The sequence below is a fragment of the Macaca nemestrina genome, chromosome 20 (genome assembly GCF_043159975.1).
Source record: "Macaca nemestrina isolate mMacNem1 chromosome 20, mMacNem.hap1, whole genome shotgun sequence".
In the NCBI taxonomy this organism is placed as follows: Eukaryota; Metazoa; Chordata; class Mammalia; order Primates; family Cercopithecidae; genus Macaca; species Macaca nemestrina.
The window spans coordinates 16,085,810-16,099,910 of record NC_092144.1 but is presented as its reverse complement, the minus strand read 5'-3'; the positions used below and the strand labels follow the sequence as shown (position 1 = coordinate 16,099,910).

The 14,101-nt window shown below is 50.5% G+C and overlaps 1 protein-coding gene across 2 annotated transcripts in view; it reads right to left on the bottom strand.

Annotated features, from left to right (window-relative positions):
- The window catches only part of LOC105492296 (SIN3 transcription regulator family member B), a 50,641-nt gene that overhangs the window by 21,667 nt on the left and 14,873 nt on the right, over positions 1 to 14,101 (bottom strand). For both annotated transcript variants that reach the window (XM_011759337.2, XM_011759394.3), the window contains exons 5-8: positions 10,309 to 10,452; positions 5,627 to 5,749; positions 4,155 to 4,244; positions 3,064 to 3,182 (exon numbers count right to left, since the gene is read on the bottom strand). In XM_011759337.2, the coding sequence (XP_011757639.1) occupies positions 3,064 to 3,182; positions 4,155 to 4,244; positions 5,627 to 5,749; positions 10,309 to 10,452 (476 nt within the window). The remainder of the gene's footprint in view (positions 1 to 3,063; positions 3,183 to 4,154; positions 4,245 to 5,626; positions 5,750 to 10,308; positions 10,453 to 14,101) is intronic.

Here is a 14,101-nt window from a genome sequence, read left to right as displayed (position 1 = left end):
TGTGAAAGTAAAATATAAAAACTGTTCTTGGAGTTATTTCTAAACAGAACATCAGAATCATCTGAATCACCAGAATCGTCTATTTTGGAACAGTCAGATTCATCAAATGAATCTTTGGCAAACAACTGTTTGAGAACAATGTTAACATCAAACGTAGGAATGCTATATTTTCCAAGATTTGACATTTTCAGTGATCAAGAATTACTATATTTTGTAACTGGAAATATCACTACTAAAAGCAGAATGCTACACATAAAATGGTATCTTTTATTTCCAAAGTTGATATGAGAGCAATGCAAAAATAGTAATAAAAATGAGATGCTTCACGGCAAAGTTATCTCGGGGTAAACGTTGCAGCCGCAAGTGCCGTCAACCACTATCCTTGGGGTAAATGGGAAAAGGGTTAAGGAAGGACTGAATGGGCTGATCACGTAACTTGTGCACCCACCATGTGCGAGAACCATTGAAAAAAATAATCGTGGCCAGGCATGGTGGCTTATGCCCATAATCTCAGCACTTTGGGAGACTGAGGCAGGCAGACCGCTTGAGGTCAGGAGTTCGACACCAGCCTGGCCAACACGGCAAAACCCTACCTCTACTAAAAACACAAAAATTAGCCAGGTATGGTGGTGCACATCTGTAATCCCAGCTACTCGGGAGGATGAGGCAGGAGAATCGCTTGAACCCGGGAGGTGGAGGTTGCAGTGAGCCAAGATTGTGCCACTGCACTCCAGCCTGGGCAATAGAGCAAGACTCTGTCTTGAAAAAAAAAACTTCACGTGTTATTTTTCTCGATGCTCTTCCTTTCTTTAGGTCGATCCAAGTTTGTGACTTACATCATTTCCTTCTGCCGGAAAAAACCTCTCTTTTCCTTTTATTGGTGAGATTCTGTTGTATTTGAAGGGCCCTGCAGGTAGTACCCACCTGCAGCTCTCGGGAACTCCACGTAGGTCGGTACACTCACTATCCCCATTTTACAGCAAGGAAACAGAGTCTCAGACTGCCCAAGTGACGCACCCCAGTCACAGGGCTGATGTGCAGGAAGCAACACTGGCCCCGGCTGGCTCCCAGGTCTCACACAGCGCTCACAAGCCCGCCTACCCCTACTGTGCACACTCCTGTGAGCCCAAGAGCAGACACAAGTGTACATAGTTGTTCCCAGGCCCCTCCACCCAGTCCCAGTCCCCTCCTGAGGCTGACCTGGCCACCAGGGGTTAGAAGCTGCTCTTAGACCTGACCCACTAATGAGGCTTCCCTTTGTGCAACAGAGGTGTTACTTTTTTTTTTTTTTTTTTTTTTTTTGGAAACAGGGTCTCACTCTGTCACCCAGGCTAGAGTACAGTGGCGTGATCACAGCTCACTGCAGCCTTGACCTCCCAGGTTCAAGCTATCCTTCCAGCTGAGCCTCCCAAGTAGCTGGGCCAAGAGGCGTGTGCCACCACCCCCGACTAATTTTTATATTTTTTAGCAGACAGGGTTTAGCCATGCTGCCCAGACTGGTCTCTAATTCCTGACATCAAGTGATCCACCCACCTTGGCCTCCCAAAATGTTGGGATTACAGGTGTGAGCCACCATACCCAATCCGAGCCCGATCTAGGTGTGAGAATTTTTTTTTTTTTTTTGAGACGAAGTCTCGCTCTTGTCGCCCAGGTGGAGTACAATGGCGCAATCTTGGCTCACTGCAACCTCCGCCTCCTGGGTTCAAGTGATTCTCCTGCCTCAGCCTCCCAAGTAGCTGGGATTACAGGTGCCCGCCACCACGCCCGGCTAGTTTTTGTATTTTTAGTAGAGATGGAGTTTCACCATGTTGGCCAGGCTTGTCTCGAACTCCTGACCTCAGGCGATCCGCCCATCTCAGCCTCCCAAAGTGCTGGGATTACAGGTATGAGCTGCTGCGCCTGGCCCAAGTGTTAGAATTTTAAAAAGTATTTAACAGGTGAATCTCCAGGGAATTATGCTGGGGGAGAAAAAAAAGCTTCTCCCAGAGGGTTCCTCCTGTACAGTTCCGTTACTGTAACATCAGTGTCTGGAGAACAGATAAGTGGCTGCCAGGGGTTTGAACAGACTCCAGCTGAGGCAGGGTTTTGGGATGGAGATAAAGGTCAAGGCCAGAACCCTGACAGTCCTGAAGCTATTCAGGATCTCCACTGCGGCGGATACACAACCCTTCACAGTGAGAAAGTTGTATAAAAACACACACACCAGACGTGTACGAGTAACATGGAGAGTCTGGAAAGATCGGGGGGTTGTGTGAGAGTCAATACAGGAAGTCCTCACTCAACATCATCAACAGGTTTTAGGAAGCTGTGACTTTAAGTGAAAAGATGTGTAACAAAACCAATTTTGCCACAAGCTAATTGACACATAAACAAGAATGAAGTTCCTACAGCATATTTCTGGTCACAAAACCATCATCGAATTTCTAAAGAGAGATCGAAACACTTCTAAAATGAAACACTGAAACGAAGGCACGCCACATGTACACATAAAAAAGATGAGTAAAAACAAGTGAAATAATGATTTACCCAATTATCCCAATTCAGGGTCTTGGGTGGCCGGACCCCATCCCAGCAGCTCAGAGCACCAGGGGGGCACCCACCCTGGACAGGATGCCAGCTCACTGCAGGGCGCTCACCCCGCCACACTCACTCAGGCTGGGGCCATGGAGACTCACCGCTTCACCTACACTTAACCTAACATGCACATCTTTGGGATGCGGGAGAAAATCCCCACAGACATGGGGAGAACGTGCAAACTCCACTCAGACCAGAAATGAATGTTTTTTCTCATCGGTGTTACAACAGTGTTAAATGAAAAGGCATTATTCGAGGACCCTGTATTCTGGTGAGGATACTGACTACAGATGTTACTGTTAAAGGAACCAGCTGGAGGATACCCAGGTGGTGTATCGCTCCTTACAAATGCATGGGAATTGATAATTATCTCAATCACGTCAATTAATAAACAGGACTTTAGTAAAGCACAAAGTAACTAAAAACCAAGTAGATGGAGTTGACAGGAACAGAACCCCCATGGGGAGCCCCGGGAAGTCGGCTGCTCACCCCAGAAATGGGCTGACGAGCTGCAGGAGCTCGGAGCCAGACACCAGCTCCTGGTTGAAGAGTGCGATGCAGCGGAGGAAGTTTTCGTACACCTCCTGGCTCTTCAGCACACGGCGCACCTGCGGAGAGAGCAGTCAGGGACCACTGTGAACCCCTGCTCCTCAGCCTCTGGGCCTGACTCACTTGGAAGTCACCCACATGGGTGTGCGACATGGGAACCAGCTGTGTCTGTAAGTAAATGAGATCTGTGCTGCAATTCACACAGCCCATGCACATAATCCATGCACCAATTCACGGCCTGTGCACACGATCTGTGCAGCATTCACATCCCATGCATGTAATCTGTGTAGCAATTCACACAGCATGGGCACAAGAGCCATGCTGCAATTCACAGCCCATACACGCCATCTGTGCAGCAATTCACACAGTTTGGGTACACGATCTGCACAGGAATTCACACGGTCTGTGCACGCCATCTGTGCGGCAATTCACAGTTTGTGCACATGATCTGTGCAATTCACACAGACCATGCATGCGATCCGTGCAGCAATTCACACAGCCTGTGCACGCAACCGTGCAGCAATTCACGCAGTCCACGCACGCATGCGATCCATGCAATTCACACAGTCTGTGAAAGCACTCTGTGCAGCAATTCAGTTTGTGCACACGGTCCTCGCGGCAATTCACACAGTCTGTGCACGCGATCTGTGCAGCAACTCAGCCCATGTACACAGCCACTTTGTTTGCTCTGCCCACAGACCCTGGGCGGGAACCCCACAATCATCCCTGATACACAAAAAAGCTACACAGCTGCAGGGTGGCAGATGTGTATGTCTTCATACTCTGCTTGGACTCTCAGCACCCACTGTGGACTCCCGCCCACACCACATGCCTGGGCTTCAAGGTGGCCCACACACCCTTCTGCAGTGAACGCTGGGGGCCAGCCCATCCTCCTGGTCCCACCTGTTCCATCCTCAGAGTGCACCCACCTTACCTGCCCCCCTCCCCCAGTCCTGGGGCAGGCCCAGGGAGCATCAGCCCACCCAGCTGGACATGGCATCCCTGACATGGAAGCCAGGGCCCACCCTCACCTTGTCAAAGAAAGAAAATTCCTGCAGAGTCCCGTACTTCCCCACCGCAGCGATGGACAGGTCTTTGGTACCACGAAGTTTCATTTTTTTCTGTGGGGAGAAATTCCATGCAGTTAACTCTGCCTCCCACCGGTGGCCTCTATCCATCGCTGTCACAGAGTCACAAGAAGGCTAAGACCGTGCTTTCCTTTGGGAACTGCCACAAGGTGCTCAGTGAGGGATAGGCAGGAGCCTCCCAGTTACCCAGGATCCCCGAGATGACACCTCTGGAGCTACCCGCCACTGCCAAATCCGAGATCTCCATCTCAGAGGGTAGGGCTTTGGGTAACAGGCAAGACTGCCACAGCATCCAAACGGCAAGGGAGATGTGCCCCTGGCTACGACAACCTCAGAATCCTCTCCTTGTTTTGTCCTGAGGGCCAAGACAGCAACAAGAAGCGGACAGGAAGAGGGTTGCACTGGGAAGACCCTGGAGAAGCCAAGTGTTGAGTCTCTGCAGGCTTTTGTCTCTAAGCTGGACTTGGACCTGAACTTGGACACACAATCATGGCAAGAAGGACAACACTGTCTATCCAGAACTATCTCCAAAGTGCCTGAAGAATGGGGATGAGCTGGGTGCAGGGGTTCACGCCTGTAATCCCAACACTTTGGGAGGCTGAGGTGAGAGGACTGTTTGAGCCCAAGAGTTTGAGACCAGCCTGGCCAACATGGCGAAATCTCATCTCTACAAAAAGGTGTGGTGGCGCACACCTGTGGTCCCAGCTACTTGGAAGGCTGAGGTGAGAGGACAGCTAGAGCCCAGAGGTCAAGGCTGACTGTGCCATTGCACTCCAGCCTGGGTGGCGGAGTGAACGCCCATTCCCCCACCAAAGAAAGAATGATGAGGACATGCCAAAAGGACACAGGAGCCAAAGGGACCCTACCGGCCAAATGTGGAACAGCATGGACATCAGCACTAGAACGGATTATAACCCAGAGTCCATATCTAATATACATAACTAAATAAATGGGAGAACGAGGAAGTTCCCACCAATAGTAGAAAGCCAAGTAGTAACCGCACGAGGAATAATGGAATCGGAAAACCACCACTGCAGGTGAAGGGCGTGACAGGATCTCTGCCCTCAGCTCTGCAGTGACCAACCCGAACAAATGTGCATGGTGGCCTTGCCTGTGAGAGAGTCCCGAGGGTGAAAAGGAGACTGAGTGGTACACCGTGTTTCTTGGGACCTAGGGCGGGGGTAACACTCCTTCCTCCTCTTCTTCACAATAATCTCATGGGACAGGGAGAACGGATGAACAGCCACCTTAGAGGAGAGCCGACTTCCAAAGGTCCCACCGCTGGTGAATCTCACACAGCCCCAGGTCCAGCCCCAAACCCCTGCTGGGGCCTCTGTTCCCTGGCCACCTGCTGGGAAGGCCCGATTTGCTAGGGCCCCTGCATGCGAGCACGGCTGCACGCGGCTGACGGGTACCTTGGCGGGTGCAGACACGGGGCGCAGGAGCGAGGGCCGGGAGCGCTTCCTGCTGTGCTCTGGGGTCTTGTCGTGCTCGTTCTTCTGCACACTGTGCATCTCGCATGGCCCGTTTCCTGTAAACTGAGGACACACGTGGGAGGTGGTCAGCACCGGAGACATGGCTGGGCCCATGCACCAGAGCATGCAGAGCTGCTTCCAGCTCAGCCCACAGCCCGGTGGGCACTGGTGGCCACAGGCGCCAGGCCAGATGCTCCGTCAGTGCGTGAGGTGACTCCAGCAAGACGCTCACATTCCAAGGTAACCGAATCTTCACAGACTAACACTGCTAGGCTGGGAGAAGGTTCCTGTGAGGCCTTTATGGGTAAGGGAGGGAGAGGGGCCAGGGGTTTCAGGAGGGAGACACCTGAGTTGGGTCTTCCCATGCGGGGGCTCATGTGGCGAGCCACTGGTGGGGCACCTCGCCGCGTGCATGCCAGTGCCACAGAAACACAAGGTGCAGTGAGAGAAACAGGCAGCAAGGGGAAGTGGCTGATTTTCGCCAGGGCACTGGTGGGGGCCTTGGGACCAGGTTTTGAAGTCTTTTCTACGAATGAGAAAGCATTTCTGGGGGATGATGTCGTCACTTGCTGGGAGCAGAGTGGGGCTCGTGACTGGTTTGGGGCCTGCCTCCCAGGCTCTACACCGGCCATCGGCTAACAGGTCAAGGATGCTTGTCCCGAGAAGGGTGCCTACAGGGTGCCAATGACATTACAAAGAACTGTTTTGCAACAGTCTATTATGAACATACTGGAAGGCTGGACGGGCAGGGGACGATGGACAGACCGCAGCTTTTCTGCAGGATGTGGGCAGGGCTGGAGAGGCCCTACAAGGTTCTGCGCTACTGCGGTCACCTCCATCGTACTCCCCCTTCCCCTGCCACCACAGGACCGGCACAAAAAGACACCTCTAAAGACCTAAAGTGTGGGTGAGGTGGACAAGTCATGGTGCATCTGAACAAACCAGCCAGCAGCGATCAGATACCATGAGCTGGCTCTGGGCTGCTGTTAGAGACAGGCATACCTGAAATAAAACAAACAACAACAACAACAACAACAAATAATAAGGAAAAAAACCCAAAAAGCCAAGGGGCAGAACAAACAGGATGTCGTGTGTTACTTTGTAAAAAGTATTTGTTGCACATGCAGAGGAAATTTCTGGAAAGATATAAGACACTTAGAAGTGCTAACCTCTGAACAGAACTGAGTCAAGGGAGAGGAAGTTTGCATTAAAAATTTGATACTCCTGCTAATACTTATTTTTTCATTAGTGTATACTGTTTTTACAATAATAATAAAGACATTATTTAGCCACAATACTACTACTACTAATAAAGACTTACTATTTAGCCACAGCCAAGACTCAGAAGAATTAAACTTATTTGGGGGGAATAATTACCCAAAACTCAAGGTTATTTCGAGAGCTGTAAGTGGAGACTTTGGCATCTACACAACAATTCTCCACTGGTACATCTTTTTTTTTTTTTTTGAGACGGAGTCTCGCTCTGTCACCCAGGCTAGAGTGCAGTGGTATGATCTCAGCTCACTGCAACCTCTGTCTCCTGGGTTCAAGTAATTCTCTTGCCTCAGCCTTTCGAGTAGCTGGGATTACAGGCACGAGCCACCACATGTGGCAATTTTTTGTGGATGCTGGAACAGGTGCAAACTGATTCCCAAAAGATGCAGCTGGGCAACCATATGACAAATGCTGAACAAGAACAGGGGACCTGGAGGGGAAACCTGCCACGCGTCCAGTCAAGTTCACCAAGCAGGTATAGCAGATCTTCCCCAACAGTTCACATGGTTCTTGCTTTTCAGTTAATCTCCCAATCATGTGAACATCTGAGCTAGATGGACCCCCAAAGACCACCTAGGCTAGGGAATGGCAAATTAACACAGGGCGTGTTTTCATAAATAAAATTTTATCAGCACCTAGCCACACCCATTCCTTTTGTAAAGAGTTACTGGTACCCAGTCATGCCCATTCATTTTGTAAATAAAGTTTTGTTGGTACCCAGCTACACCCATTCATTTTGTAAATAAAGTTTTATTGTCACACAGCCCTGCCCAGTCATTGACATAAATATTCCATGACTGCTTTCAAGCTACTAGGGCAGAGGTGAGTCTTTACACAGAGATCAGCTGGCCTGCAAAGCCTGTGATATTTACTATCTGGCCCTTTGTAGAAAAGGTTTGCCAACCTCTGATCCAGGCCAGTCAAATTTAATTAGGGCAATGCCAAATTTCATCTTGGTTTCTTTTTCCTACAGTTTTAATATACATCCAAAAGTTAACATAAAGATTATACTTCACGCAACAGATGCTGCAGTGCTTTTAATAATTTTAAAAAGTTGATCCCATCTTTCTAAATACACAAGATGGCTCTAAGAACCCAATACACACTAAAAATCTTAAATTGGTAACAAATGTTATTTAAGAGTCTCATGCTCTACTGACTGAGCTAGCCAGGCACCCTGCATAAATGCCACTTAAAGAAACCATGGACTGGGCACAATGGCACATGCCTGTAATCCTAACACTTTGGGAGGCCGAGGTGGGAGGATTGCTTGAGGTCTCAGGAGTCTGAGACCAACCTGGGCAAATCTGTGAGACCCTGTCTCTACAATTAAAAAATAAAAGCAGGCCGGGCGCAGTGGCTCACCCCTGTAATCCCAGCACTTTGGGAGACTGAGGCAGGTGGACTGCTTGAGGCCAGGAGCTCGAGACCAGTCTGGGCAACATGGCAAATCCCTGTCTCAACAAAAAAATACAAAAATTGGCCTGGCATCGTGATGGTGCCTGTAGTCCCAGCTACTCAGGAGCCTGAGGTGGGAGGATCACCTGAGCCTGGGAGATGGAGGTTGCAGTGAACAGTGATCAATTATGCCACTGCACTCCAGCCTGGGTGACAGAGAGAGAGCTTGTCTCAAAAAATAAAAACAAACAAACTTTAATGCAATAAAACTTCACACACTAATGGCTACTAAAAAAAAAAAGGCAAAAAAAGAAAAAAACCTGGAAAAGAACAAATGTTGGCCAAGATGTGGAGAGACAGAAACCGCAGTCCATTGCTGATGGGAATGTAAAATGGTGCGGTCACTGAAGAAAACAGTTTGGAGGCTCTTCAAAAAGTCAAACACAGAATTACCATGTGACCCAGCAATTCCACTCCTAGGTGTCTACCCAAAAGAACTGAAAACAGGTGTTCAAACAAATCCTTGTAATGAATGTTGATGGCGGCACTGTTCACAACAGCCAAAAGGTAGACACAACCCAAATGTCCATCAACAGAATATGGATAAACAGAATGTGGCTCATCCATCTAACAGAGTATGATTCAGCCAGAAAAAGGAATGAGCACTGAACCATGGTAATACATGGATGAACCTTGAAAACATGATGCTGAGTGAGAGAAGCCAGACACAAAGGCCACATAGGGTGATATTCCACCAATCTGAAATGTCCAGAATGGGCGAATCAAATTCACAGAGACAGGAAGCACATGGGCAGTTGCCAGGAGCTAGGGGAGGGGAAAGGGGTGGCTGCTGATGGAGACGGGGTCTCCTTTCAAGGGGACGAAAATGTTCTAGAACTCGGTAGTGGTGAAGGTTGTACAACACTGAGGATGTACTACATGCCATGGATTGTTCACTTTCTTTTTTTTTTTTTTTTTTTTTGGAGACGGAGTCTCGCTCTATCACCCAAACTGGAGTGCAGTGACCGGATCTCAGCTCACTGCAAGCTCCGCCTCCTGGGTTCACACCATTCTCCTGCCTCAGCCTCCTGAGTAGCTGGGACTACAGGCACCTGCCACCTCGCCCGGCTAGTTTTTTGTATTTTTTAGTGGAGACGGGGTTTCACCGGGTTAGCCAGGATGGTCTCGATCTCCTGACCTTGTGATTCGCCCGTCTCGGCCTCCCAAAGTGCTGGGATTACAGGCTTGAGCCACCGCGCCCGGTTGGATTGTTCACTTTCAAAGGTGAATTTCATGTTACATAAATGCCACTTCAATTTTTTAAAAAGTCTTATGTTCACAGTGGGGGAAAAAAGGGGAACTGGAACAGGCAGCCCTGGCAGCTTCAGGCCACAGGCAGGGGAGAAAGGCTGACCGTGCAGGGTGAGCCCTGAGCCTCCCTGTCTAAGACCCCTCCTCGCCCATCTCTGCTCTCTACCACCATGGTCAGGGCCAGGCCACAGGCCACCCCCGCTACTGGCTCTTCCAGATCCAACGTGCTGGAGCTCCAGATCAGTCTCACAGGGGAAGCGATGGTGGGGGACCCAGCCCTCCTGCACCTTCCCACAGGGCTGGGGTCCCAGGCAGGGTGGGGCTCTGCAGAGCAGGCACAGGAGGTGGAACCCCTGGGCCCATCATCTCCATTGGAAGATGCTCTCTGCTTCCCAAACCACCCCAAGAGCTGGGTATTGTCTGTACAGAGAAGCACCTTGGAGAATTGTTTACGAGCTTGCTGGGCAGGTGGAGCCTACAGTGAGGAACCCCTGGGTATCGCAACCTGCGTAGCTTCTGGGGGACCCCAACTGTGGCCTGGAGGGTGGATGGGCCTGGCCCAGCCCTGGGCCAAGCTGGCTGGAGCCCTCCCTCCTCACTGAGGCCCCCGAGGCTAGGCAGGGGTTCTCCGCACTCACCAGAGACCGCTTGGCTTCGGGCAGGAATTGTCCAAACTCGGAGAGCAGGTCTTCCTGGCCCCGGAAGAGGTTGGCCACCTCGGTGAACACCTCCTCTTCGGACATGCCTCGGAACGGTCGGCCCCTCGTGTTCAGCTGCTCCTTCTGCCAGTTTTCAGGAAAGGGAAAACAAGTCATTAGCCAAGGAGTGCTATGCCCTGGGCTGGGACACTCAGGCAGCCCTCTGTGAAGGGGACAGGATGACGCTCAGAAAAGAGCACCTGCCAGAGGAGCCCACAGGACTGTCTGTTCACGTGTGCATCTTGCTGCCCAGCATGGCCTGAGCCCCAGCCATGGGCAGGGCCTGTCCAGGAGTATGGGGGGGTCTCGAGGAGGGACACCCAGCAGTGTCCACGAGCAGAGGAGGCAGGGAGGTGTGAGGCTGGCTGGAATCAGCGGTGGGCTGGGGAAGTACAAGGTCAGGGGCGAACCCCAGGCCTTCCGAAGGGAAATGGGGAGTATGGAACGGGGGAGCGCTGGGCCGTGAAGGGAAGGGACTTCCAAGCCGAGGCACCTATTGGCCCAGAGTCACTGAGACCCAAGGAAAATGGCCTGATCCAGAGCTTAAAGCAACAAGAGGACCAAAGGGAATCCAGGCTGGAAGGCAGAAATGGGCCAGCAAAACCAAGATGGCTGTTAGAAATATGTCCTTATCAATTTTACACCCAAGAGTGTCACAGAACAAGAGGCAGTGGAGCCGGGGCCTCCCAGATAATATGGCGTGGCTTCCAGTGTCCCACTCCACGGCTGCAAAGCAGGAGGAGTCCCTGCGCTGGCACCTCCCGCCCCTCTGCGCCCACTGCAGCCTGTGGGAAGGGAAGCAAGTTTTAAATCTTGGCACCAGTGGCACCTAAACTGCAGGGGAAAAAAACACCACCCTTCCAAAAAGTCATCAAAAGCCACTAAAAAGCAAAACTTAAAAATGAGCAAAGGCCACTCAGTTCAGATAATAAATAGAAATGATCCATCTGCATACAGACAGAACAACGACCACATTGACTGAAGTTTAAAGAAACAATTTAGGCTGAGCATGATGGCTCATGCCTGTAATCCCAGCACTTTGGGAGGCTGAGGCAGGAGACTGGCTTCAGTCCAGGAGTTCAAGGCCAGCCTGGGCAATACAGTGAGACCCTATCTCTACAAAAAATTTTACACTTGATCTTAGCCAAAAGGCTGAGAAATGATTAAAAAAAAAAATTTAAACATTATGTAGGCATAGTGACACCCTCCTGTAGTCCTAGTTACTTGGGAGGCTGAGGCAAGAGGATTGCTTAGGCCCATGACCTCAAGGCTGCAGTAAGCTACGACCATGACAGTGCGTACTCCAGCCTGGGCAACAGAGCAAGATCTTATCTAAAATGAATAAAGAAGAAAAGAAACAATGACCGAATTGACTGATGTTTAAAGAAACAATTTAAAACAGTGCCACAGCCATCTTCTGCTCATCTGACTACGCAGACAGAAGAGGCTGGGATTTCCGATGAGGGTGTGGGGAACTGGTGCTCTCAAACATGGAAGGCAAGACCAGGTGCAGTGGCTCACGCTTGTAATCCCAGCACTTTGGGAGGCCGAGGCAGGCGGATCACCTGAGGTCAGGAGTTCAAGACCAGCCTGGCCAACACGGTGAAATCCTACCTCTACTAAAAACACAAAAATATAACCCAGGTGTGGTGGCATGTGCCTGTAGTCCCAGCTACTTGGGAGGCTGAAGCAGGAGAATCGCTTGAGCCTGGGAGGTGGAGGCTGCAGTGAGCCGAGATTGCGCCACTGCACTCCGGCCTGGGTGACAGAGTGAGACTCCGTCTCAGAAAAACAATCAATCAAACACCCAAGGCAGAAAGATAAACTTGTACCACCTTTCAGAGGGAAATTTAGTGATCTCTATGAATGCATAGCACACCCTCAACTTAGAGAAGCAGTTTGTGGAAATTCATGCTGCAGAGAGTCAGTTCTGCTAGAATGCTTATTTTGAACAAGACGTCTGTCTAAATGAGATACAAGTACTGGGAATAATTTGAACATGAGATGAATTTTGTGTTTGCTTCTCTTCTATTTTGTGCAGGAGAAACACCAGGTGAATGCAGACACTGCTCCTGGCTGACCAGGACCCCGTGGGAGTATGCAAAACCACGCCAGCACCCCCCCCATGTCCGGGCGCTCTCTCAGTGTTGTGTTCCCCTGTGTTAGGGGCCAGCCCTGTCCCCATCTGAGGCCATGATGACCTGTCTGATTTCAGATATCCTCCTCCTGGCCTTCACATAATTCACAGGCTGCCACCACATCCACAAACCAACCTCAAGTCTCTTCCAAGGTCAGTACCCTATTTGCTGTAGCATTCATGTAATTCCTAGACACTTAACACGCATACAACGGTGCTGCTGTTTAGAGTCGGTGCCTATCTTTTTTTAAGTGTCACTGAGGAAGTTTTTGAATGTCATACCCTGAGTCTGTTTCCCCACGAACCCTGCAGTTCCCATGACACTCTGCAACTGTGCAGAGTGAGCTCATTTTTAGGGACCCACTTATGTGAGGGTAGAACTAACCGTTCGCCCCAGCACACACAGGACATGCGTACGTGGCTGTATAATGGGTGACAGTTACCAAGGGGTGACCTGAGACAGGCTTGTGCCTGAATTTGTTGCTCAGTTAACCTCACTGAACCCAGGCTCGTTGGCACCACCAGTTCTGTGGCCATTTTATGGATAAGAACCCCAAGGGAGAAGGTGGCAGAGATAAAGTCTGAAGGAAAATCCCACAAAGATGGAGAAACAGTAAGTAACACATGGCCAGATGGACCCTAGAGCTGCCTGGTTTGGTTCTAACAGTATCCCTGAAATATCTGAACCAACATTCTAAAACCAGGATAATTTACACAACAATTCAGACTTATATTTAAAAAAAATAGACAACCTGAGGCTGGAGTCACCAGGGGCCTGGTTTAAAATGCAGATACCATCCAGCTGGATGCAGTGGCCCATGCCTGTAATCCCAGTACTTTGGAAGGCCGAGGTGGGTGGATCACTTGAGGCCAGGAGTTCAAGACCCACCTGGGCAACATGGTGAAACTCCATCTCCTCAAAAAATACAAACATTAGCCAGGTGTGGTGGTGAGCGCCTGTAGTCCCGGTCACTCGGGAGGCTGAGGTGGGAGGATCGCTTGAGCCCAGAGAAGTAGAGGCTGCAGTGAGCCGTGAAGATGCTGCTGCACTCCAGCCTGGGCAACCGTGAGACCCAGTCTCGAAAAAAAAAAAAAAACAAAGAAACTGCCAATGCCAGGAGGGCCCTGATGAATAGGAATCCTGCATGGCGGCCCAGGTGTCTGCATTCTCAACCAACTCCCAGCAGCCTGGTTTGGGTTCCGGGATACTGCACTGTCCTTCCCATAGCACTCCCTCTGAAGGAGTCTGTGGCAGCCCCTCACTGTGACCTCGTCTAAATGCATCTCTGGCGTCTCTAACCTGCCCCTTCCCATGCCACAGAACAGTCACTGCTCTCCCGTGCCACTGCACAGACTGCTCTCCTGCGCCTTCCGAAATGTGATGAGCCCATGAAGCCTGGGAGGGGCCCATGGATTCTACGATCACAAGCACATCCCTCCACACAGACGAGACGCTCACAGCAGCCACCGGCAACCACTCATCCATGACAAGCAAGCATTCTTAGGGCTGTACCAGCCTCTCACAGACACTAAGGCCCATGATGATGCCGGCACGGTGGACAGCAAATGCCTTGGAGTTCCCAGCGTGCAAATTCT